A 27971-nucleotide genomic window follows, 5' to 3' on the forward strand; every position below is an offset into this window, starting at 1 on the left:
ACCCGCCTTTGAGCTATTGATTTGCATTGATGAGATCCCCTCAGTCTGCTCTTCACTGACTAACCAGGCCCAGCTCCCGCAATCTCTCCTCATCAGAGAGATGCTCCAGACCCCTGAGCATCGCTGTGGCCTCTGCTGGACCCTCTCCAGCAGCTCCTCGTCTCCTGTCCTGAGGAGCCCAGCACTGGACACAGTGCTCCAGATGTGGCCTCACCAGGGTCAGTGGAGGGGGAGGAATCACCTCCCTCGACCTGCTGCCACGCTCCTCCCGATGCACCCCAGGACACTCTTGTGCCTCCTGGCCCAAGGGCACAAACTGCCGGCTCACGGGCAACTTGTCACCCACCAGCACCCCCAGGCCCTTCCCGGTTGAGCTGCTCCCTGGTGGGTCAGCCCACACAGCCATGGTGGGGCCATGGATGGCGCTGGATGGGCAGTGCTGCCTCGGAGCACGGCTGCTGCCTCCCACCAGCCCCTGGCCCAGAACTGCCCCATGGAGCAGTGAGTGATGCCCTTGGCACCCAGCACCTGCCTCCAACACCCAAAAACTTCCCCCACCTCCCAAACCTGCACAACCAGTCTCCTTCCTGCTCCGCACCCTCTTCCTCTGCTCCCCGCTGCCCTGCAGTGACCTCAGACCAGGGCATGGTGCTGGGGACAGGGCTGGTCACTGGTGGTGACCCCGTTTCTTGCCCACTGCTAGCACCAGCTCCCCAGTCTGGCCAGTTCCCTTCTCTTGCTGGGCTGGAGGGTGCAGGAGGACCTCGGTCACTGCAGTGATACCAGTGTCACCCACCTCACCCTGCTGCAGGTTTAGGGCTGGGAATGGGGACCCCTATGGCTGGGGAGTGCTGCAGCACCCCTGCACTGGCAGGGCACTTTGGGGGTCCGGGCACGGGCACCCCCTGCTGCCACCCTGGGGGACACCAAGGCACGGAGCAGCGCGGCCAAGGTGCCGTGGCAGAGAGCTGACCCCAGGATCAGACAAGCAAAAGGCTGGAGCAAGGTGGTGTGTGGAGGCAGCAGATGCACAGGGACTGCCATGAGGTCCCTGTCCCCATCGACTGTGACAGGAAGGGTCTCACCACAGCAATGGCCCCACAAAAGGACCTTTTCTGCTGCACACAGAAGCCGTGGGACCCCGGGATGTGCTGTTGGTGGTGCCCCAGCTCCGGCAGTAACCCCAGGAGACGATGTCTTCCAGGGAAAACCAAGCGTCTCAGACCTCTTGAGTTAAGACACTGAACATGCACTTGTGGCACTCGTGTCTGTCCCTCCAACTGCCTGAGGCTGGGTGAGTGCTGCTCACCGGAGACCACGACCCTGAAGTCCCTCCTGCCTCCATCCATGACCCAGAGGAGACTCAGAGGGTCCTTTCCACCCTCCAGGCTATGGAAAAGCAGGAAAGCAAAATGCTCTGGGCACCACGGGGGTTCCCTGATGGCTGGTGCCACCTCAAGGTGTCAGTCGGGAGGTTATTGCCAAAGCTCAGCACACCCAGCACCTCAAAAGGCCCATAAAGGTAGCTGAGAACATGGGTCAGCTGTGACTTTTATAGCATCCCAAGTAACTGCTGCCATTGCCAAGCCATCACCAGCACGTTAAATAAAACACATTGCCAGTGAGGTCATCTAATAGCCTCTTATTTCTTGATTTGAACTTTTTACCTTCACCTCTTCCTCTGTGCTGAATCAGCTCCTTCCCTTGGCACTTGAATTCCTGCCCCATTTGCGAGATTGATAGGGGCTCTCCTGGAGTGGGAGGACACTGGGGCGGGTGCTGGTGCCCCTGGAATCCCAGCCCAGCTCTGCGCTGGAGGCACGAGGAGCCAGGACCTGCCCCACTGCTGCCCAGAGGCTCAGAGCATCATGTGGGGGGTGAGAAAGGATTGTCCAGAGTGAGGGTCTGGCACATGCAACCCCAGGCTTTGCCTTCTCTTGCAGTCACAGAATCCCAGCCTCGTTTGGGTTGGAAGGGACCTTAAAGCTCACCCAGTCCCAGCCCCCTGCCACGGGCAGGGACACCTTCCACTAGAGCAGTTTGCTCCAAGCCCCTGTGTCCAACCTGGCCTTGAACACTGCCAGGGATGGGGCAGCCACAGCTTCTCTGGGCACCCTGTGCCAGCGCCTCAGCACCCTCACAGGGAAGAGCTTCTGCCTCAGAGCTCATCTCAGTCTCCCCTCCGGCAGGTTAAAGCCATTCCCCTTGTCCTGTCAGTAAATGGAAGGGATGCTCCAGGGAAGCCTGCCCAGGTTCTCCTCACCTCTGGGATGGCTCCAGCATCCCTCCTCCCCAATGCCGCCACAGGCAGAGCAGACCCACACTCAGGAGCGTGCATTTAGTCAACACGCTTTTATTAAAAACAATTACAAAAAGTTACAGGTTACAACAGTTCTGTACAATCCAAAACCCTCTTACCAACCGCAAGCCTCTGGTTTTACAGTGTTACGGGGGTCCAACACTTGCTCGGACCCACAGCGACAGCGCGGGTGGAAGCAGAAGCCTCATTTTAGGGGGTCCCAAGTGAACCGTGGGGAAAGAGAAGGGAATGAGTGAGGTCCCCTGGCCTGGCAGGACTCGTTCCTAGAGAAACGCACCCTGCAGCAATGCTCTGCCTTCCCAAGGCCAGGTGGTGGGATCCAGCCAAGCAACCAGCTCCCCAAGCAGGACACCAGCACAGCAGGTCCGTGTCAGAAACGTGCTGGCTCTTCCAGGGAAGGCAGATGTGGGAGAGGGCCGGAAGCTGGGACTGCCCGTCAAGTAACGGGGGAACCGCGAGGCAAGAGCCAGCTCTGAGATCTAACGTGGCTGCAGGGTAGATGGATGCGCTGCTCCAGGTACGCTGCAGCCAAGGGGGAAGACAGAGGGATGAAGAAGGAAAAGGCGCAGAAGTGGGAACAAACCTTCCCTGCCTGGATAGGAAGCCCTGAACTTTCCATTTCTCCTGCAGCCTGGACAGGAGGAGATTGTTCCCCGCAGGCAATGGGAGAGGGGGACCAGACAAAGTGTCCCAAGGCTGCTTCACATGGAAGCCCCACAGCAGGGAAGGAGGCAGCTGTAACGCTTGGCAAAGGAGAGCTGGATGCGACCACATTCTATGTGATGTGCCCTACGGAGCACTGGGGGAGTGGCAGGGAGCTGCACAGCCTGAAAGTTGGGATAACAAACAGGCTGGGAGCCTGTGCCACTGCCTGCCAGAAGCAACACAGCAATAACAGGGGCTTGTATAGTCCCCACTGCTGCTGGTGGCTTCAGGAGAGCCTGGGCAGAGGTCAGGCCCTGGAAGCCACATCCTCGCCTCTGAGGACAGCAGTGGGATGGGGAGAGCACCCCCCGGCCCCGCGCTGCTCCCCACCACCACACTGGGCACAGAGGTGGCACAGGTCACAGGATATGCTGGGGGGGACACAGCACATCCCCAAACTCCAACCCAGCACTGCTAGTGGGTACAGAGGAGTGAGCCAGACCCAGCTCCCACAGGAACCAAAGCCCAGCAGCTCCCGCGCCCCAGCTCCGACAGGAACCAAAGCCCAGCAGCTCCCGCGCCCCAGCTCCCAGAGGAAGCAAAGCCCAGCAGCTCCCATGCACGCTGCCACCGGAGCCATGCAGCCCGCCCGTGCCAGGGCCATCAGCAGCCACCCCTGGGAAGCGGTGAAAGTCCCAGCTGAGGTAGTCGCTGCGCTAAGAACGGGACTAAGCTGATGCCTGGACCTCAACTAAAAACCCACATCTATCAGGGACCACTTCAAGCAGCTCCCCTGTTCTCCCAACCAGAGCCCAGCAGAGCCACCAGTGTGCCCGTGCTCCTGCCCCAGCCGCCACAAGTGCGATGGAGACACACTCTGGCCAGTTGCTTTCGTCCAAGGGGTCAGACAGACAGTATCTTCTCAAAACAACCAACATGTAAACTGGTTTAGAAGATTAATTTTTACCTATTGCTTTTGCTCTTGCCTGCACCAAGTTCCTGCTCTCAGGGACAGACTGGTGGGAAGTCCTGCAGACTGCAAAGGGCCACCCTTAGGTGCAATCTCAGGTACACCTAGGTCCTCCCAAAAACCTTGATCCCTACAGCCAAGCTCACTGGAGGCATGCTGGAAGTTCAGGTTGGACTTGATGATCTTAAAGGTCTTTTCCAACCTAGCTGATTCTGTGGTTCTAACCTACAAATGCCTGCTCTTCCCACTGTCCTCCCCCGGAAGGCTGCAAGTTGCTGCTTGGCTCTGGGAGCCCAGTTTGTCCCAGCCCCGCTGTCCCTTGCCTCACTACCACACACACAGCTCCCTGAGCTCTGAGCAAGGGCTGACACTGGTGGTTTGCCCCTTCTGTAGCAACTGCAGCACCAGGACACCAACCCACATGGAAGAGATCACCTGGGTTGCAGCAGGCAGTAATTCCCCTTGACCCATCTCATTCCTCTCTGACCTGCTGCTCTCACCACATGCTCTCAGAGACAACCTCCATCGCCTGCAGCTCTGGCTTTCTCCTCCACAGTGCGACTGCTGCTAGGATCTCCTCCCACACGGCTTGATCCTCAGCTCTCGCCACCCCTTGCTTGCCTTTCACACACAAACTATGCAATCCATTCACTTTACAGCTTCCTGCCCAACCTTCTTGCATATCCCCCATCTCCAAACACTGTGGGAATCCACCAGCTTTAGAGCACAGAGGCAATTTATGTTACATTTGAAAGAAAAGGAAAAAGATCTACCTTTAACTGAACCAAAAAGATCCTTCTGCACATATCTGTCCTACCTCTAAAAGCTTCTCCTAGGAACCAAGAAGTTCTTTCTCTGGTTGTGCTACTCAAAACCACCTTGCCTTGCCTACAAGGCAATTGTATCACAGAGTATCCCTCAGGTGGAGTAAAGAGGATCTGATAGCCACTATCTGGACAGAGGGACCTGCAAGCAGTGAGCTGGTGCCATTCAGCAGTGCCAGCAGCAGTCCTTAAGTCCCGTAGGTACCTGGGAGTGCACGGGGAGCCTGGGGTAGCATGCTGCTGCGTACAGGTGGACAGTGTTACTCTGAGTATTTATTGCACTGCTTCAAAGAGGTGGAGGAGGAACAGGAGAGAGAGAAAGCGCAAGTCATCGTTTCACTTTAGCATCTTCTTTGATCTTCCAGACCATCAGCTCCATGCAAGCTCTGGCATCTTCACTGGAGTCATGCCCTTCCACTGCGGAGAGAATGACAAGGATGGCAGTTACCACCACAGCCCTGCAGCCCCTCTGCTGCACAAGGGCTGCTGAGAGCACAGAGCAAGGCTTCCTGACACCCTGCTCACACTGCTGCCCTCTGCCATAGCAGCCACAGGGGCATCTGTGATCATCATGAACAACAGTGATGGATTTCCACTAAACATGTTTTGCTGGACTTCAGCTTGACACCATTCCCTTGTTTAAATTAAGGGCTGAAGTCCTGTTAGTCTGCAGGACCTCGGGCTATGGAGTAGCTGGTCAGAGAGGCCTCAATCTCCTCAGTGGTGTGTTTCTGACATGCTCAAGAAAGATGAAGAGGAACATGCCATGCTTCAAACAGAAAGGTCAACCTCAGTTTGCCAGAGAGGGAAGAGAGGGCATGACATGGCCTTGACAGAGCTACCTCTGGCCTTCTCACACCACTTCTTTGGTCCCTACTTAGCACAGACAGGGAAGAAGCAAGTGCTGCTGGCCCTCAGAACACGGTTCAAACAAACTGTGGTAGAGACTTTGTATGCTGGTCATTCACAGCTACTACCAAACTGTGCGGGGCAAAAAAAAGGTTAGGAGCAAGAGGATGGGGCTTGGGGAGAGCAGAGAAAGGCAGGTCTAAGGAGCCCATATCCAGGTGGGATGGGACACGAGACCCCCACTCTGAGCTCCTCCTTGGTCTCACCATTGTCCTGGATGATGCGCTTGAGGTAGTCTGCCATCAGTGTCCGGAGAGCCCGTTTGTAAGGCAAACCCAGGCGGTGGGGAAAGACGATGGCGGTATCCACCACTGTGCCATGGATGAGCTGGAGGGAGGGAGCAGGAAAGAAACATGCTTATTTTCCGTCTCCCACATGGATGGACACTCCTTAGGATTAACCATGCTAAAGCAATCCTCCTTCCGGTCAGGCTCTCGGGCTCTGTGTAATGCTGTCACCAAGCTCCAGCCCAACCAGTCTTGCAAGAGGCTCTGGCTGAATCACAGATGACTCCCCCTTGAAGGATGTGTGCACACAGGCTTCCCAGTGCTCTGCCAGCCAGCATACCTGCCCTCAAAGCCCTGCCTACCTGCACCTTCACAGCAGCAGAAATTCAGGGCTGCTCCAGTTTGTATACATCAAACAATTCTTAATCCCCTGGCCTGGAGAAGCTGGCACAGCTCTGAGTGCCTTTCACAATGAAAAACCAAGCCAATGAACCAATTGACCCCACAAAGCCCGTAACAGCCTTTCAACTGTTTCTCAAGATGTGGACAACGGTGGGAAGGATATGCAAGTCAAAACTGTACTCAACCCACTGCACATCACACTGCTTTTACAGAAAAGGCCTAACCTTAAAGGTGCAAACTGACCTGAAAACCTCCAGTCCGTCATCGATGAGTCAACAGGAAGTTTTTAACCTGCACCAGCTTAGCAAGGATGAAATGAGACACAGAGATACTGTACTTCTGGGCATAAGGAACTACCCAATGGGTGGGAGGGAGGCCTGGGCTGGTCCCACAGCTGGGTCAAAGTGCCTGGGCACATAGGAGAGGCAAGAGGTTCTCTTGCCTCTAGGTATCAAGAGTCATCATGGTGGAGGAAGATGCTGAACTGGTCCATACGCTACCTAGCCTGCACCAAGGGGCCCTGTGGAGGACCAGAAGGCCACTTCTGCAGAGTCCATAAACACAGGGCAAGCTGGCTTTCTTTAAATACTAATTTCTTACTCTCAGGCTAAAATCAGGTTAATCCTCTGTTGCCACGAGTTCAATGAGAGCTAAAGGAATGTGGATGAAGGCAGTCCCACATCTCAAGTACACGAGTAAAACACAGAGATAGACTTGTATGCCTGACCAAAAGACAGCTCTGCCTGGCTCAACACAGGATGGCTCAGACAGGACCCTGATAATCCAGTCTCCTCCTCTGCCTTGACTCTTCTTATGGACCAGCTCATGTTGCAGGACAATCCATATCTTGGTCATTAATAGTTTCACAGCCCAGCTCTGTAATGCCTGAGAACAGCTGGAGTTTAACAGCGACAACCTGCTACACTCTTTGGAGTATAAAATTGCCAACATTATGCATAATCTCTCCTCGACTGCAGTCAAGTTTGGCACCCACCCAGGCCCAATGATAATTACTTATGGAGATCAGGAAGACTGTGGAAACAGGATAATATAGCTTTAAATCAAAATGGGAATGCTATCACCATTTGGAGCTTGCCATGGCCATTAGCGAGATGTCGACTTTACGGCCACAGCCCTCAGACATTACGACTTGACATGCCACTGCCTGTCACACTCTGCTTTATTGCTCTTGGGTTCGTTCTCTTGGCAGTGTCTGCACTGCTAAGAGAGAATCATGTCTCTAAGAGGCCAACACAGTCATCTTGTGCTGTTAAAGCTGTAAATAATTTTTTGATGATGATGATGAACACTCTGAGAGGCTGGGATAAAGGATGCCACGGAGAGGTAAAGTGCTTTGCAGGCATTAAAACCTCCTGCTTCCAAACCGTTGCCATGAGTTGGCAGCCACAGCTTCTTCAGCAAAGCAGCTGCACGATAAAGAATGGCTGGAGGAAGCTCTGGCTTGTGAGCACAGACTAAAGACTCAGCTCCTTCCTGCTGCACGCTTTCTTGGTGCCCCTGGGTAAGCCCCTGGGGAACTGTGTTCAGAGTGCAAGGGGAGAGGACACACCTCCCTTGCAGGACAGCAGATATGGCTGAGAGATGTGCAGGTCAGACTGACAAGGGCCAGGCAGGAAACAAGACAGATGAAAGGTCAAAACAGCTTGATCTAAGTAACACCACAAATCACAGCAAGCCAGGCAGAGAACCTCACTCAGAGAAAACAGACATTTCAACATCAGGAGAGAAACTGTGAGAATTATCTCCAGTGGCAGAGGCAAAAAAGAGGCTTGTCCTGTTTTTAAAATAGTTACTGTAGACATCCAGAGGGCACAGGGGACTCAGAGCCTCCCCTGTTCATGCTGTGACCCTGAGCACATCTTCAAGCCAGGGTCACAGTCAAAGGATGCTGACACCATCAAAGGATTCCTGACTATATGGCAGGGGTGAAAGGCAAATGATTCAGTCTTTCCAACCAGCCCTGCTCTGTTCACCCTCCCCAGTCACCTCTAGAGATGCCTGCCACCCTGGGCAGCACCAGTCACCAGAACCTGGGGTAATGCCATGAGGGGGACACATGACCTATTCCCTTGCTTTTCCATCACAGACAGCTTCACACTGGCTCAGAGACAGGACAGATCTATTGTGTCCTCCTGGCCCTTAGAAATAAACAGCCCCCAAATTTAAAGGAGACATCTAATACACACCAGAGTGGGAAAGAAGTAGAGGGGGACATAAATGCAAGACATGCAAGTTACCTTTAGTGCAAATAAGTCACTTTCCAAGCTGTGCCCTATCAAAATGGTATCTGCACTGAACATGTTCAGTAGGACGGCTTGGACATCCCGCAGGGTAATGCTAGTGTTCTCCAGGTCCTCCTCTGTCACACCTGAGAATCTGCAGAGTGAGAGCAGAAAGGAGGGCTCCCTTCACTAAAGGAACACCTCAGGGCCAAAGTGTCCCAGCTATTAGGTCAGTGGAGTTTCAAGAAGTGTTCCCAGCCATTCCCCCTAAATTCCTAATTCTGAGCACAGACCTGGGACCCAAGGCAAGACATCACCATCCTTACCTGGTGTTGTAGTCCACCACCTTGGTGTCTGGTTTGACAAAGGTGTCATATACCACTTTCAGGTCAGAGTTGATCACCGTTACTCTTGTCAGCTCCAGTCCTTGCTTCGTGTAGCACTGTAAGCAACAGAGCAGACATGAAGACAAGTGGTATCAATGGAGCCATTCCCTGGAGCACTGCGGAGTGCTCCCAGAATGCAGCACACCCAGAGCAGCCAGGCCAGGCAGCAAACACTGCTCAGTACTGGCCAGCTAGCTAGAGCTTTTCAAGGGTGCTCCCAACCCTAAGTGAAACACACATTGCTCATTAATTCATTAATAAGAGCTAATTTAAATGTACAGGACCACTATGATTTAGAGTCCACAGAAGAAAGGAAAGAAGATGGTAAGGAAACAGAGCTTTCTTTCAGCCACTTGTATCACACCCTCAGCCTTCCCCAAAAAGCTGTATTTTGCTTTGGCATTGCCTCTATCACCAAGAACCCACCATTTCACAGTCTAATGCGTAGATTCCAGGGTAGCCATCAGTTGTAGGCAACTTCTCAAAAGTCTTCACAAAGCCGTCAAGGCTCTCCTTCCGCCCATCATGCACGTGTTGCTGAAAGACAACAAAAAAAGGGTGGGATGGACAATTGTGGATGGTAGGAACAAGAATCCAAAAAGTCCACTCCAACAGAACTTCCCACTCACACAGAAGTATTTTTTTAATCATTTCTAGAGGTTAATAAGGAGTAAGTTTTGCCTGCCAGTCAGAGAAGCTCACCACAACAGCAACCACAGCCACGTGCAACCCTGATTCCAAAGCCAGACGAAGGCTAGAGGCATCATACTGACTAGGAGCAAGACATCACTCATCTAGGGACCTTCAACTTTCAATTCAGAGGGGAATTCCTCAGGAAGGGCCACACTGAGGTCTTACACTGACCTAACTCCAGCTGCTGGGTTCCTGATTTAGCCTGAGGCACATGCCCAGGTGCAGGATTCTAATCCCGGACATCCCCATTCAAGCATTACCACTGGATGTATCACAGCCCGTAGAGAGCACACATCTATGTGTGCATACAAATAAACACCACTGTATTCCAAAACCAGACAGTTCACAGACAAACAGGAGCTACTGCCTACCAGCACTTGAGGCAATAGAGAGTACTTCCAACCACTCTTCATTATCCCCAGCTAAAGTTCTAAGATCAACACGATTCAGCACTGAAGAGCTTCCCTGAGCCAACAGGAAAACTCAGGAAGTGATTTCACAAGTGGCTTAAGCCAATGCAACACTAAGCCACTGCTGCAACAGGCACTCCCGCTCTCCTCTGCAGGCACAGATCCACCCTAGCTGGTCAGCCTGAAAGCCTTCCTGGCTTAAGCTTTAAACTGCAGGATTGCAGTGATTCGGTTACCTGCCCCATGGCACCAGGGGAAGCAGGAAGAGGTAATGGAGGGCAAGGCAGAAGCTGTGATTGCCCTTTTGCCCACTAACATGGTTAAACTGCAGCACCACACCCAGATGTGTCTCTCCCTTGCTCTCCAGAGGGTGTTTTGTTTCGTTTAAGTTTTGTCTATCCTTAAATCTCAACGTATTTGCACACAGCAGCCTGTGAACAGGCTCCTTCATCGTGCTTCTCACAGATCTCACCCTAAAAGGAGTCAAACTGTACTTGTTTGTCTCAGGATAGAAAGACTGGAGAAATGAGGAAATGAGGCACTTGTGAAGCTGAAACCTGTAGTCAGATAGAGAACCTTTGCATATTTTCCTGCACAAGTTATTACTGCAGGTGCAGCCACAGTGCAGAGAACTGCATCATTTGACATTAACAAGGCAGCTGGGACAACACCAAATCCAATCTCTCCCTTTATCCAAAGTTCAAAGGCCTCGTAGTTCGTTGTTTCCCAGGAGCAAGAGGCCATACTTGCCCATGAATCTGTTTTGCTACAGAAATTGCAGATTACCAGGCCAACAGATAGTAAATGTTTCTCTCCCTTGCAGCTCAATCCCCTCTCTCCCTCTGTCATACAATATAACCGAGCAGTGAAGGAAAGAAAAAAGGTGATTTTCTACATAAGTTGATCACAGAATCCTAGAATGGTTTGGGTTGGAAGGGACCTTAAGCTCACCCAGTTCAAAGCCCCTGCTACAGGTAGGGACACCTTCCACTAGAGCAGGTTGCTCCAAGCCCCATCCAACCTGGCCTTGAACACTTCTGCAGATATTCTCAGCTGTCCAATTCTTCCTTGCTGAAAGGAGGGCAGAAAAGTTGCTTCTGTTTTTCTGACCAAAGAAGCAGACTCAGTTATCACAAAGAACAGCAGCTCCAGGCTCCTCCGCTCCTGTGGAGCAGCAGGTACGAGCACAGCTCCATCCTGCCATCTCCTGCCACACTGGCTAACTGCAGCCTCATCCAGACAGGCACACCTCTGATGTATTTGGAAGACGACACTGACTCACTTTTCTAACCAGCTACAGCTCTCCTTACTTAGAACAGCTTCTTATTACAAATATTTACTCTTTTCAATGCCCTTTAAAGCTGAAAGATACCGTGCTCCCCAGTATCAAATTGTATACCCTCATCCTGAGCAGATTCCAACCTTAGATCTACCAAAGGATCCTGTGAAACTCACTCATTTGGATGAGAAAACCAAGGAAGCCAGAACATAGAGATGTGCAGCAGCACAACAACGAGGAGGCAGATGTGAAAGGATGCCTGAGCCCTGGAGCACTGGCATCAGGCTTCATTGAGTAGGAGCCTATTAGAGACATTGTGTGTTTTGTAAAAGGCCATGAGGGTCTATGGTCTACAACAGCAACGCAAAAACACGCAGAGCAGTCCTATTTTTATAGCCCCATCAATTTCTCCCAACTTCCTTGCAGGATGTTTTTTGGAACACCCATTAAAAAGAGATCCTAATTGCACATGAAAACGAAAGAGAAGTAGCAGCTTGCCTGATCCTATGCATGCTTCACTACAGACTGTGCAGGGCAGGCTTTTATAGTGCCCATACGGACAATTCTTCCTATTTAACAAGCCTTGAATTTTGCCCCAGAATTCATTTCCCAGCTCTAGTTTTTGGCCAGAAGAAGGGCACACGCCTCTCCAGAACCTCCAGCCAGCCTTGCTGGCCCTGTATCACTTGAGGTCTTTCAAACAGTGGGACAAGAAGATGCTTTATACATGTGGAGCCCCTTCCACTGGACATGACCCTGTTCAGCTCTATTAAAGGGCTGAAACTCTACCCCTGAGCAGGTTTTTCTCTCTGCTTTGTAGTGCTGGGATCCCTTCCCCCTCTTGTTCCTCAAGAGAAGTAATATTTATGAGTTACAACAAGCTCCTTTGGAAGGTTCCTCCCTTTAAGACAACAAAGAGCATGCAGTAAACAGAAAACTATTACAAGGTCTGGCCTATAGCAGAAGGTTACTTAGCATGGGCTTCTGGGAAAGATGAAAATGGGAAAAAGGTTTTGGCACACTGTTGTCAAGGCCACAGGACTGCTCCTTGCAAGGAAATCTTTTATTTCTCATTTCTTCAATGTTTCCCTAAAGAAGTCTATATATGAGCTTTTGCTGGACAGCTTAATCTATTGACATTTGCTTAGAACAAATGAAACCACCTCACTCCAGACAGCTCAGTCTCCTCCCTCCTGCCAAACACTGAATTCTCCTACCTTTGCACAGCAAAAGATATCTAAGAAGTACTTGTTTTCCCCCCTTAAGGGAAGCCACCATTCTTCTAAAGGCTTAAGCAACGATCACACAGCCATCAGCACTGTAAGCAGAGGACAAATGTCATTGAGAACAAAAAGGTGTTGCTCAATAACTTACTTTAGCAACCTGGCAGCCTGGTGAACCCACAGCTCCTGAGCAGCAGCTGTAATGAGTTTCCCATCCACCTGGCACTGAAAGAGCAAGAGACAAGAGTCAAAGAGAGTCCTGTTAACAAGAGACCTAACCTTTAGCTCCCACATGCAGAGATACCCGGGATGAGCACAGCAACAATAATGTGTCAAACAAAGGGGGAAAATAAGTACGGATTCACATATAGCAATCTAAAGAGCTTAAGTTTCCCATACTCAGCCAGATAAACTCTAGAAGCCTGGATGCTCTGATGGAAAACCACAGCAGAGCTCAAACCAAATTAGTGTCTTGCTGTAAATGACCAGTCAACTCTCCTGGGTGGTGACAGACACCTAGTGCTCCCCAGTCAGCCTCCTAAAGAGACTGACTCTTTTCAAAAGGCACAGGGACGTTTGTTTTTCCTTTCACTTTTTTTAAACAGAAAGATGAACAACCTCTGCTCCAGCCCCAGTGGCACATTTTCAGGACCGTACCACTACTTCCCAGCAGCTCTTTTCAAGGCTATTGCAGCAGCGGCAGGGCCACCCAGTGACAAAACTAGGAACTGTCACCACCTGGCAGCGTGACAAGCCACAAAATACTCCACAGCAACTCAACCCCGAGGCAGGCTGTGTTCGAGGAAGACTGTTCGGAGCTGGAGCACAGCTAGCACGTAACTAAGCCCTCTTTGAAGAGCTTTGATATACCTCTCTGCTTGCGTAGCCTTCCCCAGTGATGGACACACTCCTCTTTGCGAATGCAGGTTCCAGAGGCTGAGACCATGTACTCGGTGCCACAGCGACAACAAATCCTGCAGGAGGCTTTAAGAGAAGAGAGAAGCAAGAATCAGGTTACTAGAAATCCTTCACCTGTTTAACTTGTCCAAAGTAGAAATAAATCGGAATTGCTGAAGCCCCAAACACTAATGAAACAATTCTTCCTGTTAAAAAGGATTCCAAATGTTGTTTCCAACTCCCATAAAGACACAGCAATCCCTCTAAAACTGCAGTCCTGTAGCATTTGCACCCCGAAACACTTCTCACAGATCCCCTAGAGTTTTTGGTGTGCAACATCAGCCTCAACACAGTTCACATCAACATTTGCTGCATTTCTCCACAGCAAATTATGTTGTACTTCAATACAGTTATTTTAAGAAACAGGATAAATAAGTCATTCTTTGGACATGGGAGCTAATGAAGCCTGGTTTCCAGGGGATCTGTGCCTTGTCACTTCCAAATGACATTCTAGCTCTTCCTGGGCGCAGCTTTTCTGTAAGGATTCTCCAGCATCTAAACCCAGGAATGCCTGGCCCACCAAGGGGGCAGTTACAGACTTCTCCCTCCTGTCATTTGTGCTTGTACTGCCCACAATTCAGAGAAGAGAGATGCAAAAAGCCACAGAAATGACTGATTTCTGCAATTCTCTGAGTGTGGGCATTTAAGATGCTAACACATTCCCAGCTCTCCATAACACGGGTCTAGCCCGTTTTTGTCCACTGACCATAGCCACAGCATTAACAGACCAGCAGTAGCTGTAGTTAACCAAGGACAAATTCAAAGATCCTGCAATATCTGCAGGACACTACAGAAACCAAACCAGGAATATAATCTCAGAAGCCTCTGAAGGAGCTGGCTGGTTCACTGGAGAAAAGGTCTCTGACAAATACAGTACTTGACAGCGTTAATGCAAGAGAGCTTTCATACAGGTTGCTTCAGCAACCACAGGACAAATGTAGGCACAAGGTGTTAACATGGATGAGCACTTCACACGCTTTAGCAAGGTCTCTCCAAAGAGATGCTCAGAGGAGTGTGGCAATACACCTCAAAATACAGCCCAAATATGTGTTTTACCCCTGCTGCACCACAGCCTGCTCTAATCGGTCTGAAAGGCATAAATCCTGCTACAGGAGTTCAGAAAGTTCAGACAGAGGAAGACCCTTTCCCATCCTGAGGAAACCTTGGGGGATCATTTTCTCCTGTTGCAAAAAGGGCTTTTGGGAACTGCTTGGCCCAGTGCTGTCAAGAGATCAAGGAGAAACCTATGCAAGCCAAACCAGCAAAATACATGACCCACTGCACAGCCAGCCTGGCCCATATCCCACCATAACAGCAGTTCATGTGCATAGAGACACACAAAAATCCTTCCTCTGCACGAGGGGAACATCACCAGATGCTGAGCAGGAGCCTCCCTCCAACCACTTCCACTGCAAAAGCAGCAGGCAGCCTCCAAGATAGTGCAATGAAGGCAGCTTGTCCAGGGAGGCAACCTGACCAACTCGTGTTCTTTGGCAGCAACCAGAAACCTCCCTCAGCCTCACAGCCACAAACCATAAACCTTGCGTCACAAATCACTCCTTATACAGACAAACTGAAGAAACTCATCCTCCAGAAACATGGCAGATTCCTGCAGCCACACTCCTCTGCCGCTGGCTGGCCTGCAGAGACAGAGGTCACAGCCAAGGAGCCCCATCACAACCAGAGCAAATGAGGACCAAGAACACGTTTATGCAAAAAGCACACTTGCAAGCAGCAGAGGCATCTCCAGCTGTGATGCACCTAGCAAAGCTGGCAGAATGAAAGAGCCAGCAGAGCTTACAGTCAGTCGTTTTCTTCTCGTCTGCAGTGAAGAGGACAGCACGGCCAGGCTTCTCTGGGTGAGGCATTGGGTAACCGTTTTCCTTTAGCTGCTCTTCAGTCATGAGATACTCCTTCAGTCGCCGGTACAAGGCAGCCCCTGCACACAAAGACAATGCTGAAGCCATATCACTTAGGTAAGGGCTGTTTCTGTTACTGGTGGTTGCTTTATTAAGCCTCCTGGCAGGGGCTCCCACTATTTTGAACTTGCTTCCACTGCCTTTTTTCAGGATTGACAGGGAAATAGGTGTCGGGGCAGTATTTTTTAAGATCTGGTTACTGGTGCACAAGTTGATTTTTAACCCCTTCAACCCCTAGCATTACATCTGGAAAACACAGCTGAAACCAAATTCCTCCAGGGGGCCTATCTTCAGGCTTTTTTGTTACAGACGTGAGACTTTTCCCATTTTACTGTTTTAAATGCTTTAACCGAGAATATGGAACACAGCCCAAAGAATCCCCCTCAGAAGCCACCCACAGCTAGCTAAGAAATTCATTATCAGAAGCTTTCTTCCTGCTGTTGAATTCAGGCTGCTTGTTTCATTCCACAGAACAATTATAAACTTCTTGACCTCTGCTCAATATCTATTCTTTCACTGCTACGTTAAACCCTTCCAATATTGCTGTGCACCCTTTGATGTTGCTTAGCTGAGCTATACAGGCCCTTTTAAGCTTTCTCCATGTCAATTCCTTCTACTCCATGGCCTCCCTGCCTCTTCTCTGATGTCCTCAACAAGTTGACTGCATCTCTTGGCAACCAAAATACCCATAACTGATTTGAGCCAACATGAATAACGCTTGTGGCACAACCCTTTGGCTACAATACGACCTTACTATGACATTCATAAACGTTAAACTGAGCCCTGAAGACCTGGAAGAGGTATTTGAAAGTCTGGCTTTTAATCTGACAGGCACACTGTGAAGAACTGCTTCAGGGCAAGAAAGTTCAAGTAAAATCCAGACAGAAATAAGAGCCCGAAAGCCAGTAATACCCAAAACACATGAGGCAGCTCTGAGCAGTTACTGATGCTACATCAAAGCCATGTGGGCTACATCAGTGAACTTGCAGCGTGAAGCGGGGAAGCAAGAAGGTGCTGACCAGTGGTGTGACCTTCACTGACACTGCAGCACTGCACAGCAGTCAGGTAACACTCCTAACACTGGCCTGCAGTTAAATCACAGAATAATGGAGTGGTTTGGGTTGTAATGGACCTTAAAGCTCATCCCTGCCACAGGCAGGGACACCTTCCACTAGAGCAGGTTGCTCCAAGCCCCTGTGTCCAACCTGGCCTTGAACACTGCCAGGGATGGGGCAGCCACAGCTCCTCTGGGCACCCTGTGCCAGCGCCTCAGCACCCTCACAGGGAAGAAGTGCTTAAGATCTCATCTCAATCTCCCCTCTGGCAGGTTAAAGCCATTCCCCCTTGTTCTATCTCTACAGGCCCTTGGCAAAAGTCACAGCAGTTCACACATCAGACAGATCCTGCTCTCCCCAGTCACAGCGTTACACCTCCAGCTATAACTTACAGGTTACAGCCTCGCAGGAGCAGGGTCTTACCTGTTAAATCCTCTGCTCTCAAGCTCCCTGACCGGTTTAGAGTAAAGCTTGTCTTAGCAGCAAGCTTCCCTCCCAGCACAGCTTCATGGGACACCACTTTCTTGTTACTTGTCTCTGCAGTGAGAAGAGGGAAGCAGCAAAACAGGACAGAGATCAGATACCCAGCTAAGTGACTTCAGTCCTAGAGTTTGGGGCACTACACATCAGCAAAAGGAGGACTGCATTCATCCTCTGGAACTCTTGCTCTGCTCCAGTAATCGGCATGTGTGAGGTGGTGGCCTAGCATTTTCATTTCAGCGCTCTGCGGAGCTTCCTCTTTGCACTGTCAACTCACAGCAACTTCTTTTTAAGGGCAGCAAAGCCATTTTTACAGTTACCCTTGGAAGCTCAGGTAGCTCTACCTGCTTACTCTGTATAGAAGGCCTCCTACTGACCAAAGGCAAGAGAGGACTAAGCACAGAAGCAACTCGACCTGGTCACGTGCTGCCTGGTGGCATCACCCACCCGCAGTGAGCAGCTCTGTTGTCAGGTCCCTGAAGACCAGACTCCCACACTGAATCTTTCAACTTCTTTTAGAAAAGAGCTTCAGAGCTCTAGAATATACTCAGCACATCAGATAATGGCAGATAGGTGCTTTTTACTAATCATTAACTGGCAGGCCTCTCCTAAAGGCCAGCCTCCCAAGTTCAGCCGCTCTGACTAATGGCCATGAAGGTAATGAAGGCAGAGGGGAGAAAAGGGAAGAGACCAGGGGAAAAAAAAAATTCACAAGAACAGCACAAATTGATTGTTTAATGTACCCTCTCGAGAGCCAATAATGAAATGTCTTAACCCTCTTCGTTTCTCTCTTGAAGCTTAATGTGTGTAACAGATTTCTGCGGTGATGGACGAGTCTATCACTTTGAAGGCATCATGTGAAAGTTACTCCATTAGTGGGGCTTTTCATTTTAAAGAACTTGTGCTAAAAAAAAAAAAAGATCCATGTGGCATTATCTCCATTTAGGTTCAGACAGCCAACAAAGCATTGTAGGACTTGCCTCTTGAAGGCCCATTAAAGCTTGCCAGACTATAAAAAGCTAACTGGAGTTGTTTGCCTTTCAGCATAATGCTTCTGAGAAATGGGTCTGTCTTTTCAACAAGTTTCTCTTGGTGGCTTCTAATCCAAGCAGGGCTCCGATTAGTAAACCACAAATGTGGTACGTACTGTTCGTACTGGTAGGGGAATTGGGCACCAGGCTTCGGAGCTTCTTTAAGGTGTTCACTGCCACATTCAGGTAGATGTTGCGACTGGTGCTACGTTCATAAGCCACCTTCTCTTCTGACAGGGCCTGCAAACGATGCAATTCATTACTACACACTCTCTTCCCACTGCTGCTTTTGGAGAACAAAAATGTTTGGCTCTTAAAATACCAAATCCAAGGATGACAGCAAAAAAACTTCGCCTGTCATGGAATCAAGTAATAAAGTGGGACATGGCACAAATATACACTGGTTCTGGGCCTGCTTAGGTGAGTAAGAGGGAAAAAAAATAATGGTATTTTAAGCAAAGTGCTAGAAGCAGCATTTTCATGTGAAACCTTCCCTGACAGATTAACAAAGCAGTTGTGGAACTGCCAGGGAAAGGCCATTTTCTCCACTTCGGTGGCAACGCAAAATCTTAATTGGCAAGAAAGGAAGTTTGGCAAATAGTCACTCCTTGGATACAACAGGAACATTCCCCTTAGAGAGCTGTGGAGGTGAAATCCCACAAAAGAAACTCTCGTGGCATCTGCTTTGGTTACAAAAGACAGCATACCATGTCCCATATTTACCCAACTAACATTAACGGCTGAAGTTTTCCAATAAAACACATTACTTTCTCAATTCTGCTTTTGGAAATCCTACTATATTATTCTCTACTATTAGAAGGCTCCTTAAAAGCCTCCTTGTAAGCTTTCATAAGCAGCAAGTTTTACCAATTACATCTATCTCACTTATCTCTGCTGAACACTTACGATTCCAGGAGGTGTCTGCTGCTATACCAGAGCTAAAGGCCTTTTTGTCCACTTGACCATAACACACATTCCCCTACTAAACAGACTGTGAATGCTTTCTGAATGAAAGCAAAGATGGGAATTCCTACTGGAAAACCCCCCTGGAATTGCATTTCCTGTGGTCCACTCTGGAATTATTTAATGTCAGTCTCCTCTACAGAACTGTATATGGATAACAGTTCCGTTCCTGGTCTCAGCCAAGGCAGAGGAGGTTATTCACTGCTGTGGACTTGATTCATTAGCAGCAAGCATCTGTACAGACCTTGTCAAATGCTTCCTGGGAGGAGGAGCAGAATTTCAGGCACTCATCAATGAAGAGATTCAGATATCTTTGACGAATGTTTGTTGGGACTTTAGCACCAAATTCTGTGGGAATAACAGGCCTCTGTAAGCTGGTGCTCTAGAGATGAGACAGAGAGAGAGAAAGAGGCTATTCAGGGTTTAAGAAGTATGTTGCTTTGAGACTGTCATGTTTCCTGGTCTGTTATTAATAGTGGCACAATTTCCTTTTTGAAAATCTGCCCAAAGCTAAACATAACATGCATCATTTTTGGTACCAGACACACCACTTGAAGCTTTTGTGCCACCTTCAGCATTTGAACTACTTCAAAAAACAATCATGTTTCATTACACAACTCATCCAGCAGCCAAGGACTTCAAGTGGCATTAGTCACAATACTACATTTACACACGCAAGCATTCCAGACCACAGAAATGATGACGTTTGAATTAAGAGGCTCAAGATCAGGATGGTACCAAGCACCACGCTTTGGAGACATGAACACACAACAGTTATGTGCACAACAGACATGATTTTCTTTTTGGTGCTCTGGCTGTGAAGAGAGAATGGGAGAACCACTCCTACCAAGCTGGCAGCCAGCTAAACCATCACACTTCCTGTAGGATTCCCGTAACTATTGCACTGGGGTTTTCTTCCTTTAATGCAAATCATGATGCTCCTGAAAAGATTTCCTCCTTAAATTGAATGACATGTTCTTCAGGCATTAAAACCAGCACATTGGACACTGCACCTTGGACCGAGTTACAACCCACCACTGCAGCTTTCCATTTAACATCAGTGTATCCCTCGAATCACACAATTTGCCTCTTTTCCAGAGAAGAAATTGTATGTTCACCTCTAAAGCACCCAAATTGTTCTGTCAGTCTCCACCCCACCCAAGAGATATCCATAAGCAAAACCATCTGCTGCAATATGTAATAAAACCAGCTCCATGGAAGATATGAGCACGATCAAAGGGGAACAACTGGTTATCTCAATGGGAAGAGTGCTCATTTTCCTCACGAGACTTCCACTTTGGTGCCCTGTTCACAGGGGTTTGGTCCTTTTTCATTACAGACACGTATTTTCTAATATGACACTTTGAAGCACCTCTCTAACATTGGTAAATATTTTATCCTTTCAGTTGTTTCTTTTATTTTTAATCAGCTTCAAGTTCTATGTTACTATGGTGGCTTTTTGGGTGGGGAAGGAAGAAAATGACTTTTCCTTCCTACAGAAATAAGCATAGTTATGACTTATCTTGACACAAGATATCATCAATAAAGATATCTTTAAATCAAGTCCTGGCATTAACCAGGACATTCCTTGCCATCCATTCCAGCTAACAGCTTCTTATGCCATCCACACGCTGCTACATGAGGAACTGTATTTGGAATTGTCTTAGTAAGTAACATGTACCCCAGTGCACATGGGGAAAGGAGGGAGTTCTGTGCTAAGTAACTCATAGGAACAGTACTCAAAAGCTAGGGCAGGTATTCCAGGGGAAAAAGGGAAGGGAAAAAAAAAAAAGAGGTTTTACCCCAAATATCAACAGCAGTATGAAGTTTAAATGATCACATTTTAACTATACAGGTCACTGTGGGACATTATTCATAACCACCTTCCTTTGGACAGCCCACAAAGCCCAGGAAGGCCATTAATCCAGCCATGCCTTTTGAACACGAAAGGCTCCAAGTCTCTGACACAAACAGCTCCACACCTAGGCATACAGCACAACAAAAGGCTCAGAGTGGAGAGGAGTGATCAATATTCAAAGAGATCAGAGCAGCACTTAAGTATTTCTATCTTTTTAAGCTTCTACCCCTCAAGAGTTTAATTTTTTATACAATGCTATCGAGGAAAACCACAGGAAGAAACAAACCCTTTTAATCAACCTAATCAAAACGCTGCTCTTCAGAGAGAGCTAAGTTTGGAGCAGCTTGGTTAAACCTCAGTGGGGAATGACGAGAGAGATTTCCAGCTTCTCTTACCTGTAAGGAGGGAACATGTGCTATCCTTTTCGGCATGATGGTGCTGGTGGTCTTTGAAGCCATCCCAGCTAAGGTGCAAGCCTTCAGAGAAAGGGTGGGTGCTTCAGAGTCATTGGAAGGTGTGACACTCCTCCCAGCAGCAGACGTCTTACTACTCACAAGGCCTGCAAGAAACAGAAAAGGTAAAATCCTGCCACTGGGCTTCAAGTTGCCAGAAGGAACTTACTATAAAAGGCCCATGCTGCAAGCTGTGCTTTTTTCAAATGGAAGCCTCCAAAGGGATACAAATTGGGTAATTTTACCACCTTCCAGGCAAGGATGAAGGAACCTTCTGCCAGGAAACGTGCCTCATTTCTGTTTGTTTTGGGGTAACTGAGTCAGCAGAGTTTAAAGAGGTAACCCTGTCAGCTATAATGCACTAACTGCCCATCACGTCAGCTCTGAGTCCTTCCGACTACAAAGGGATACCAATGAGCATTAATTAGCACTTCCCTCCTGTTCGTGCCACCTCTGAAGGCTTAAATGGAAGAGCAAATGAGGAGCAAACACGCTCCAAGGAAGAAAGAGAAATAGAACAGGCTGAAGTGATGGAGGCTGGATGAGGCAGATGAAGGAATGGGACTGTATATCTAGTCTGTTGCTTTTCACAAGATGGAATATCTCAGGGTAAAGACTTTCCACTGGTCACTATCAGGAAAGAATCAAGCCATGGCAATGCTCCACATCTCCTGATAGTTTCACATCTGCTCAGGAGAAATTCAAACAGAAATCAGTGTCTTTTAACAGGTGAGAGGACAGGACAGAGATCACAGATAACGCTGCTGGCTTACTTTGTTTGGCCGCTGCGGGGAGGGCTACGTTTGGCACATGAGCAATCCTCCTCTTTTCTCCTGGCAAGGAAAGAGAGGCCTTTTGCACAGCCACAGCCAGCTGTGCTGCCTGCTGCTGAGCCAGCTGGATCCTCTGGTAACACACTTCCTGAGCGGTGGGGGGACGGTACGGCCGGATTACGGGCTTGCTCGGGACCTCGGCCTGCACAGACAGAAAGGTTTGAGAGGCAGCACGCTCGCCTGCTCAGTCCCACCCTCTGGCTTCCATTCACACAAGAAAGGTCTCTCTTCCTCAACTCCTCTCTGTCAGCAAACACAGGGTTTTGAGAGGAGATCCCAACCGTCTTCCAGAACATAGGCACTCACCAAAAGCCATGACATTAATGATCTGCCCTCTAGCAAGGCCTCCCAGCACTGTGGCATGTTCCTAAATTGGTAAGTGGTATTTGAACTGCTGGTTTAATGGCATGATGGTCCCCATCACCATGCCTAACCCACTTAGAATCATAGAATCAGCCAGGTTGGAAAAGACCTTTAAGATCATCAAGTCCAATCATTCCCCAGCACTGCCAAGGCCACCACTAACCCCTGGCACTGAAGCCTTGGCTACACGGTGTGTGAACACTTGCAGGGACGGTGACTCCAGCACTGCCCTGGGCAGCCTGTTCCAATGCCTGAGCACCCTTTGGGGAAGGAATTGTTCCTAATTTCCAGCCTAAACCTCCCCTGGCACAGCTTGAGGCCATTTCCTTATGTCCTATCACTTGTTACCTGGGAGAAGAGACCAATCCCACGTCACTACAACTTCCTTTCAGGTTCTGGACTCTGTCCACACTCGCAGCTCTCCAGTCTCACACTAGAAAATGAAACTAGCTCCTTGCTGCCTCCTACTGCATGCTCCTTTAGTTTATATTGCAATGAAAAAAGCAACCAACTACTCTGCATTCCCCTTTGCTGTGTGATGCTGAATTGTCGAATTCGCTCCCTCTCTCTTTCCCATGCTGAAGAACCATCTACTCTTGCCTTATAGCAGCTCCCCACCTCTCAGCAGCCTTGTTTCGGGGCTCTAGTGCTTGTAACTGCTTAAAAGTCTCACATATATCTATTTCTGGGATTAGAACATTACATAAACTGAGCTCTGAATTTTCAACAGGCTCTGCCCCTGCCTACTTCTGGAGGCATTTCACTCCTGCAGCCATTACTAGCACAAACAAGTTCCACATGCATTTTCTTTGATGTCCAAAATTAGGTTGCAGGTAAGGTGCCAGAAATGATGTCAGCAAAGAGAGAAGTTTTCTAGCAGCAGAAGTACAAGAGAAGCAGCAGCAGTACAAACTTCTCCACACTACTTAATAACCTTTGAACTGTGAGAAACAGGCCTTCCTTCACAAAATCTCTTCTGAGAAGGGTGCACTCGCACAGCCCACATGTAACATGGCATTTCTGAGACCACAAATTGAGGGCAAGCTGGCACCTCCTGCATTCCTTGTCTCTGATGCTGACACCAGCTTCTGGATACCAAATTGCATGCAGTCAGCCATTAAAGTGTAATTACAGACTTCTGAGCAGGCCAGGACACTCATTTTCTGCCTCACCTTCAATTCCTTTGGCCCACCATTTCCTCCAGCAACTAAACTACAACTCACCTCTCTCCCCTTCTGCTTTGCTCAGTCCTGGAGCTATAAATCACAAGCAAAGACAGAACAAACATTCGACTTGGAGCGACACACCAAAGCAGGAGCCTTAACTCTGTGTGAAAAAGCAGCAGGTCAGGTCTTAACAGCACCTCTTGAGCAGAGCTGGCAGCAGCACCAGGCTGAGCTACTGCAGGGAACACAGGTCCCAGTGCGTGCTCACAGCAGCTGCTGCTGAGCACGCCAGACCGGCTCTGTTTGCCCATGCAATGGTTGCACTGGGGCTCACATCTTTGGAAAGCATTTTGGGATCAGCTGTCACATTAAGAAAATGTATGGAAAGATTTGTACATGTCTAAAAGGCACCCATTTACAATAAATATTTGAGTTAATGAATTTCCAACCCATTTGCTTCAGCCTCTTATCTCTTCACTTGGGAAGAAAGGGCCCTTATCAAAACACATGAACTGGCTGAAGATACGTAGTTAAATAAAACACATTGTATTGACCTCAGGGCTTCAAATTATTAAAAGAAATCTTTTCTAGGCAGGGAAGAAAGGGAGAACAATTAATTTGAACTCCCCAGCTCAAATCGGTGCGTAAGTCTCCACTCTTATCCTGCTAGAACATAAAACTGACTAATCTGTACTCAGCACCTGGAGGGAAACACATTAAACCCTCAGAGAAAACATGAATTAAAATCCCAGTGGGAAAGCAATAAAAGAAATCAGAATGTCTTCCTTGGCTTTTTCTTGTTATTTTTCTCCTCTGTATTTTAAGTATTTTCACAGTTGTGAAAGAGGAGTATCAAACAGGATACTGTTGGTATCTTGGCTGATTCAGAACAGATACAAGGTAATGGTTTTAAACACATGGCAAAATTCCTACAGCTATCTGTTAGGCCTACAGGACAAAGACAAGTACCAGCAGACACAGACTGACCTTGTGTCCAACTAGTTTTTGTTTAAGTGATTGGATGAAGCTATACTATAGAAAAATGAAGCTCTCAGTCCACCCCAATGCGTGGCAAGATGCAGAATCTGTTTACCCTTCCATAGCTTACCCTTGGTTTTATGAAAGTTATCAGACTTTTGCTGCCATTTGTAACATGCCTAACCATGCTTTTCAGGAATCAGAAAGGGGAGGAAAGAAAACTGGCACAGATGGATTCCAGCACCAACACTACTGCTTGAACCTGGGCTGCACTGTTTGCCAGTGTTGTAACAGGACAGAAAATCCTCACTTTATGGAATCTAAACTTTTGCTTCTGAAAGTTTCACTTACATTTCCTTGTTTGACAAGATGAGAGATTCTTCTTTTCTGGCCAGGAAACAAGGTAGTTAAATTGTCTTCTGCCTTTTCTTCATTTCCTTCCTCTTTGGATGGCTGGAAAACAAAAGAACAAGCTTCCAAAACTGAGTAGATTTGAAGATCCCTCTCAATGAGGAGATCTGAAAAGTCTCCTTTTGGGTCAACAGAAAGTCCTTGGAGGTGGCTGGTGAGAACATGTGGTCAGCTGCTGAAGGACTAATCCAAACCTTGTTTTGAACCCAAGAAGCCAACGAGCAGCAGCAGCAGTTCTCCCCCAGCAGTCGCTCCACGAGCTGTGCACTGGAGTAGCACTGGCACGATTCAGAACAGTCCCTACCTGCCACAAGAGACTTGACCACCCTTCTGCCAGGCACTCACACCTTGCCTGTCATGGCATCTTAAAATCCAGGGGGGTTTGGGTTTTTTTCTGAGAGAACTTGGGAGCTGACTCATTCCTGCCCTTGTACAACACGCTGCCAGAGCAGGTCCTGAAAAAACCTGCTCATCACCAAACCACGGTGCCCACGCTCCACGTTTAGGGAAACATTTCTCTGCAGTTTTATCCACAGCCCTGTCTGCAGAAAGACTGTGGTGACAAATCCCCAGGTCACACACTTGTATGGCCAGAAACCCAAGAGGAAGTCACAGCCCCTCTCCAAGTAAAGATGCTTCTTGAGCAAACATCTCAGGCTTGCTGGGAAGGGACAGGATGGGACAGACTTTAAAGGCTTTGAATTTGATTCTGCTGTTCATTCATACAAAACACACTTCCTAGAATCATAGAATCAGCTGGCTTGAATTAAAGATTTAAGATCATTATTGAATTAAGATCATCAAGTCCAACCGTTTCCCAGCACTGCCAAGGCCACCACTAACCCATGTCACTGAGGACCTCATCTATACATTTTGGTAACACTTGCAGGGACGGTGACTCCAGCCCTGCCCTAGGCAGCCTGTTCTAATGCCTGAGCACCCTTTGGGGAAGGAATTGCTCCTTATCTCCAGTCTAAACCTCCCCTGGTGCAGCTTGAGGCCGTTTCCTCTTGTCCCATCACTTGTTACTTGGGAGAAGAGACCAGCCCCCTCCCCTCTCCATCCTCCTTTCAGGTAGTATTTTGCAAAACTCCAGCTGCTCTCCAGCCAATCCTGCTTTGGGTTTTCCAGCCCAACCCCTGGCAAAGCTCTGAGCAGAGACAACCCTGCCAACCTCTTAGAAACTCAGCAACAGAGCTGAGGGCTGGATTTGGGGATGAGCTCAGACTCCAGTAAGGCTGAGCTTGTGTCCATCACCACTGAATCACTTCACTCTCTAGGAACTCAGTCTGTTAATTCAGTTACATCCTTAATAAACTCTCTCACACAGTGATCCTTTCCGGTGGAAAAGTACCGTGCTGCCTACATGTACCTTCCCTCTGGACTAGCATGTTGAGACCAAACAACACTGGCTCCATCTACAGAATTATTCCATAAACAGTGAAAAAAAAATCCCCTACCCACCAGAAATGCAGAGGAAAGCAGGTACCTACTTACAAACACCCATCTCTCAAACAAGGACCCCCTCCGCTGCAATGCATGTTCCTCCATTTCCAAAACAGGAGGAATGATTCAGGGCAGGGATATAAGGTGAAGCACGTCAAAGGACACACACGTGGCTGCTGACAGCTCGACACTGCAGCTCCGTGCCAGCATTAACTGTCTGCAGTGAGTGGCAGCCCCTGGTTCAGCACTTTCTGAATCCAGCCCATTTTGAGTCGCCCTGTATTTGCAAAGCTCTCAATGGATTAGGATTTCCCACTATAGATTGGGTGCCCTTAAGCTATTTTCACTTCACCTGGGCAATTTGGAGAAACAAAGCTAAAAAAAAAGTGCTCTTTCCTAGCTGGGAATTATACCAAACACTGAAGAAAGAACAGCTGAATTTTAATCAACTGAAATCAAGTAATGCTGAATAGTTCAGAAGAAAATCATTCCATTTGTAGTTTCTTCTACAAAAGCATTTCACAGGAGTATAAAAAAGGTCTTTACTTGTCAGCAACAGACTTCTCTCTGAACATGTCGGGGACATGATTGTAACAGAGGGTTCAGCAAAAAGCTTTAATAGTCCAGCTATTCTTTTTAAAAGAGGAACTCTCCTCCCGACACTGCAGATCCTCACTTCGTCCTCCCCATACAGAAGGTCATGAATGGAAAAATTTTGTTCATGGCCACTTCACCCACCCAACTAACGAAAGTCTGAAACCAGCACTCATTTCTGATGCTGATTTTAGAATAAAAGTTGACAACCAATCATACCAGGAGAAACTGCTTTTCCACCATGCAGTGCCACGGTTCCTGCTGCACTCACCCTGCCCCTCCTTCAGATCAATAACCACAGAATCATGGAATGGTTTGGGTTGGAGCACCTTAAAGCTCATCCAGTTCCAACCCCCTGCCACGGGCAGGGACACCTCCCACTAGAGCAGGTTGCTCCAAGCCCCTGTGTCCAACCTGGCCTTGAACACTGCCAGGGATGGGGCAGCCACAGCTTCTCTGGGCACTCTGTGCCAGAACCTCAGCACCCTCACAGGGAAGAGCTTCTGCCTCAGAGCTCATGTCAATCTCCCCTCTGGCAGGTTAAAGCCATTCCCCTTGTCCTGTCCCTACAGGCCCTTGTCCAAAGCCCCTCTGCAGGTTTCCTGGAGCCCCTTTAGGCACTGGAGCTGCTCTAAGGTCTCCCCTTCAGGAGCCTTCTCTTCTCCAGGCTGCCCCAGCCCAGCTCTCTCAGCCTGGCTCCAGAGCAGAGCTGCTCCAGCCCTCGCAGCAGCTCCGGGGCCTCCTCTGGCCTCGCTCCAACAGCTCCACGTCCCTCTTGTGCTGTTGCCCCAGAGCTGGATCAGGACTGCAGAGGGGGGTCTCACCAGAGCGCAGCAGAGGGGGAGAATCCCCTCCCTGACCTGCTGCTCACACTCTGGGGGTGCAGCCCAGCACACAGTTGGCTTTCTGGCTGCAAGTGCACACTGCCAGGTCA

General features: G+C 48.8%; 1 protein-coding gene across 6 annotated transcripts in view; it reads right to left on the reverse strand.

Annotated features, from left to right (window-relative positions):
* Positions 1–2333: 2333 nt before the first annotated feature.
* REXO1 (RNA exonuclease 1 homolog) overlaps positions 2334–27971 on the reverse strand; it is a 42390-nt gene continuing 16752 nt past the window's right edge. For 5 of the 6 annotated variants that reach the window (XM_030509498.1, XM_030509499.1, XM_030509502.1 and 2 more), the window contains 14 exons: positions 24938–25039; positions 22020–22221; positions 21190–21353; positions 19181–19318; positions 18090–18213; positions 16886–16999; positions 15290–15427; positions 13402–13515; positions 12683–12756; positions 9353–9463; positions 8867–8982; positions 8556–8694; positions 5875–5995; positions 2338–5176 (listed from right to left, as the gene is read on the reverse strand). In XM_030509498.1, coding sequence (XP_030365358.1) covers positions 5088–5176; positions 5875–5995; positions 8556–8694; positions 8867–8982; positions 9353–9463; positions 12683–12756; positions 13402–13515; positions 15290–15427; positions 16886–16999; positions 18090–18213; positions 19181–19318; positions 21190–21353; positions 22020–22221; positions 24938–25039 — 1746 coding nt within the window. In that variant the 3' untranslated portion in view covers positions 2338–5087. Of the gene's footprint in view, positions 5177–5874; positions 5996–8555; positions 8695–8866; positions 8983–9352; positions 9464–12682; positions 12757–13401; positions 13516–15289; positions 15428–16885; positions 17000–18089; positions 18214–19180; positions 19319–21189; positions 21354–22019; positions 22222–24937; positions 25040–27971 lie in introns of all 6 variants that reach the window. The other variant, XM_030509503.1, reaches the window with a different exon arrangement.

Source organism: Strigops habroptila, chromosome 20, assembly GCF_004027225.2.
Source record: "Strigops habroptila isolate Jane chromosome 20, bStrHab1.2.pri, whole genome shotgun sequence".
Lineage (NCBI taxonomy): Eukaryota > Metazoa > Chordata > Aves > Psittaciformes > Psittacidae > Strigops > Strigops habroptila.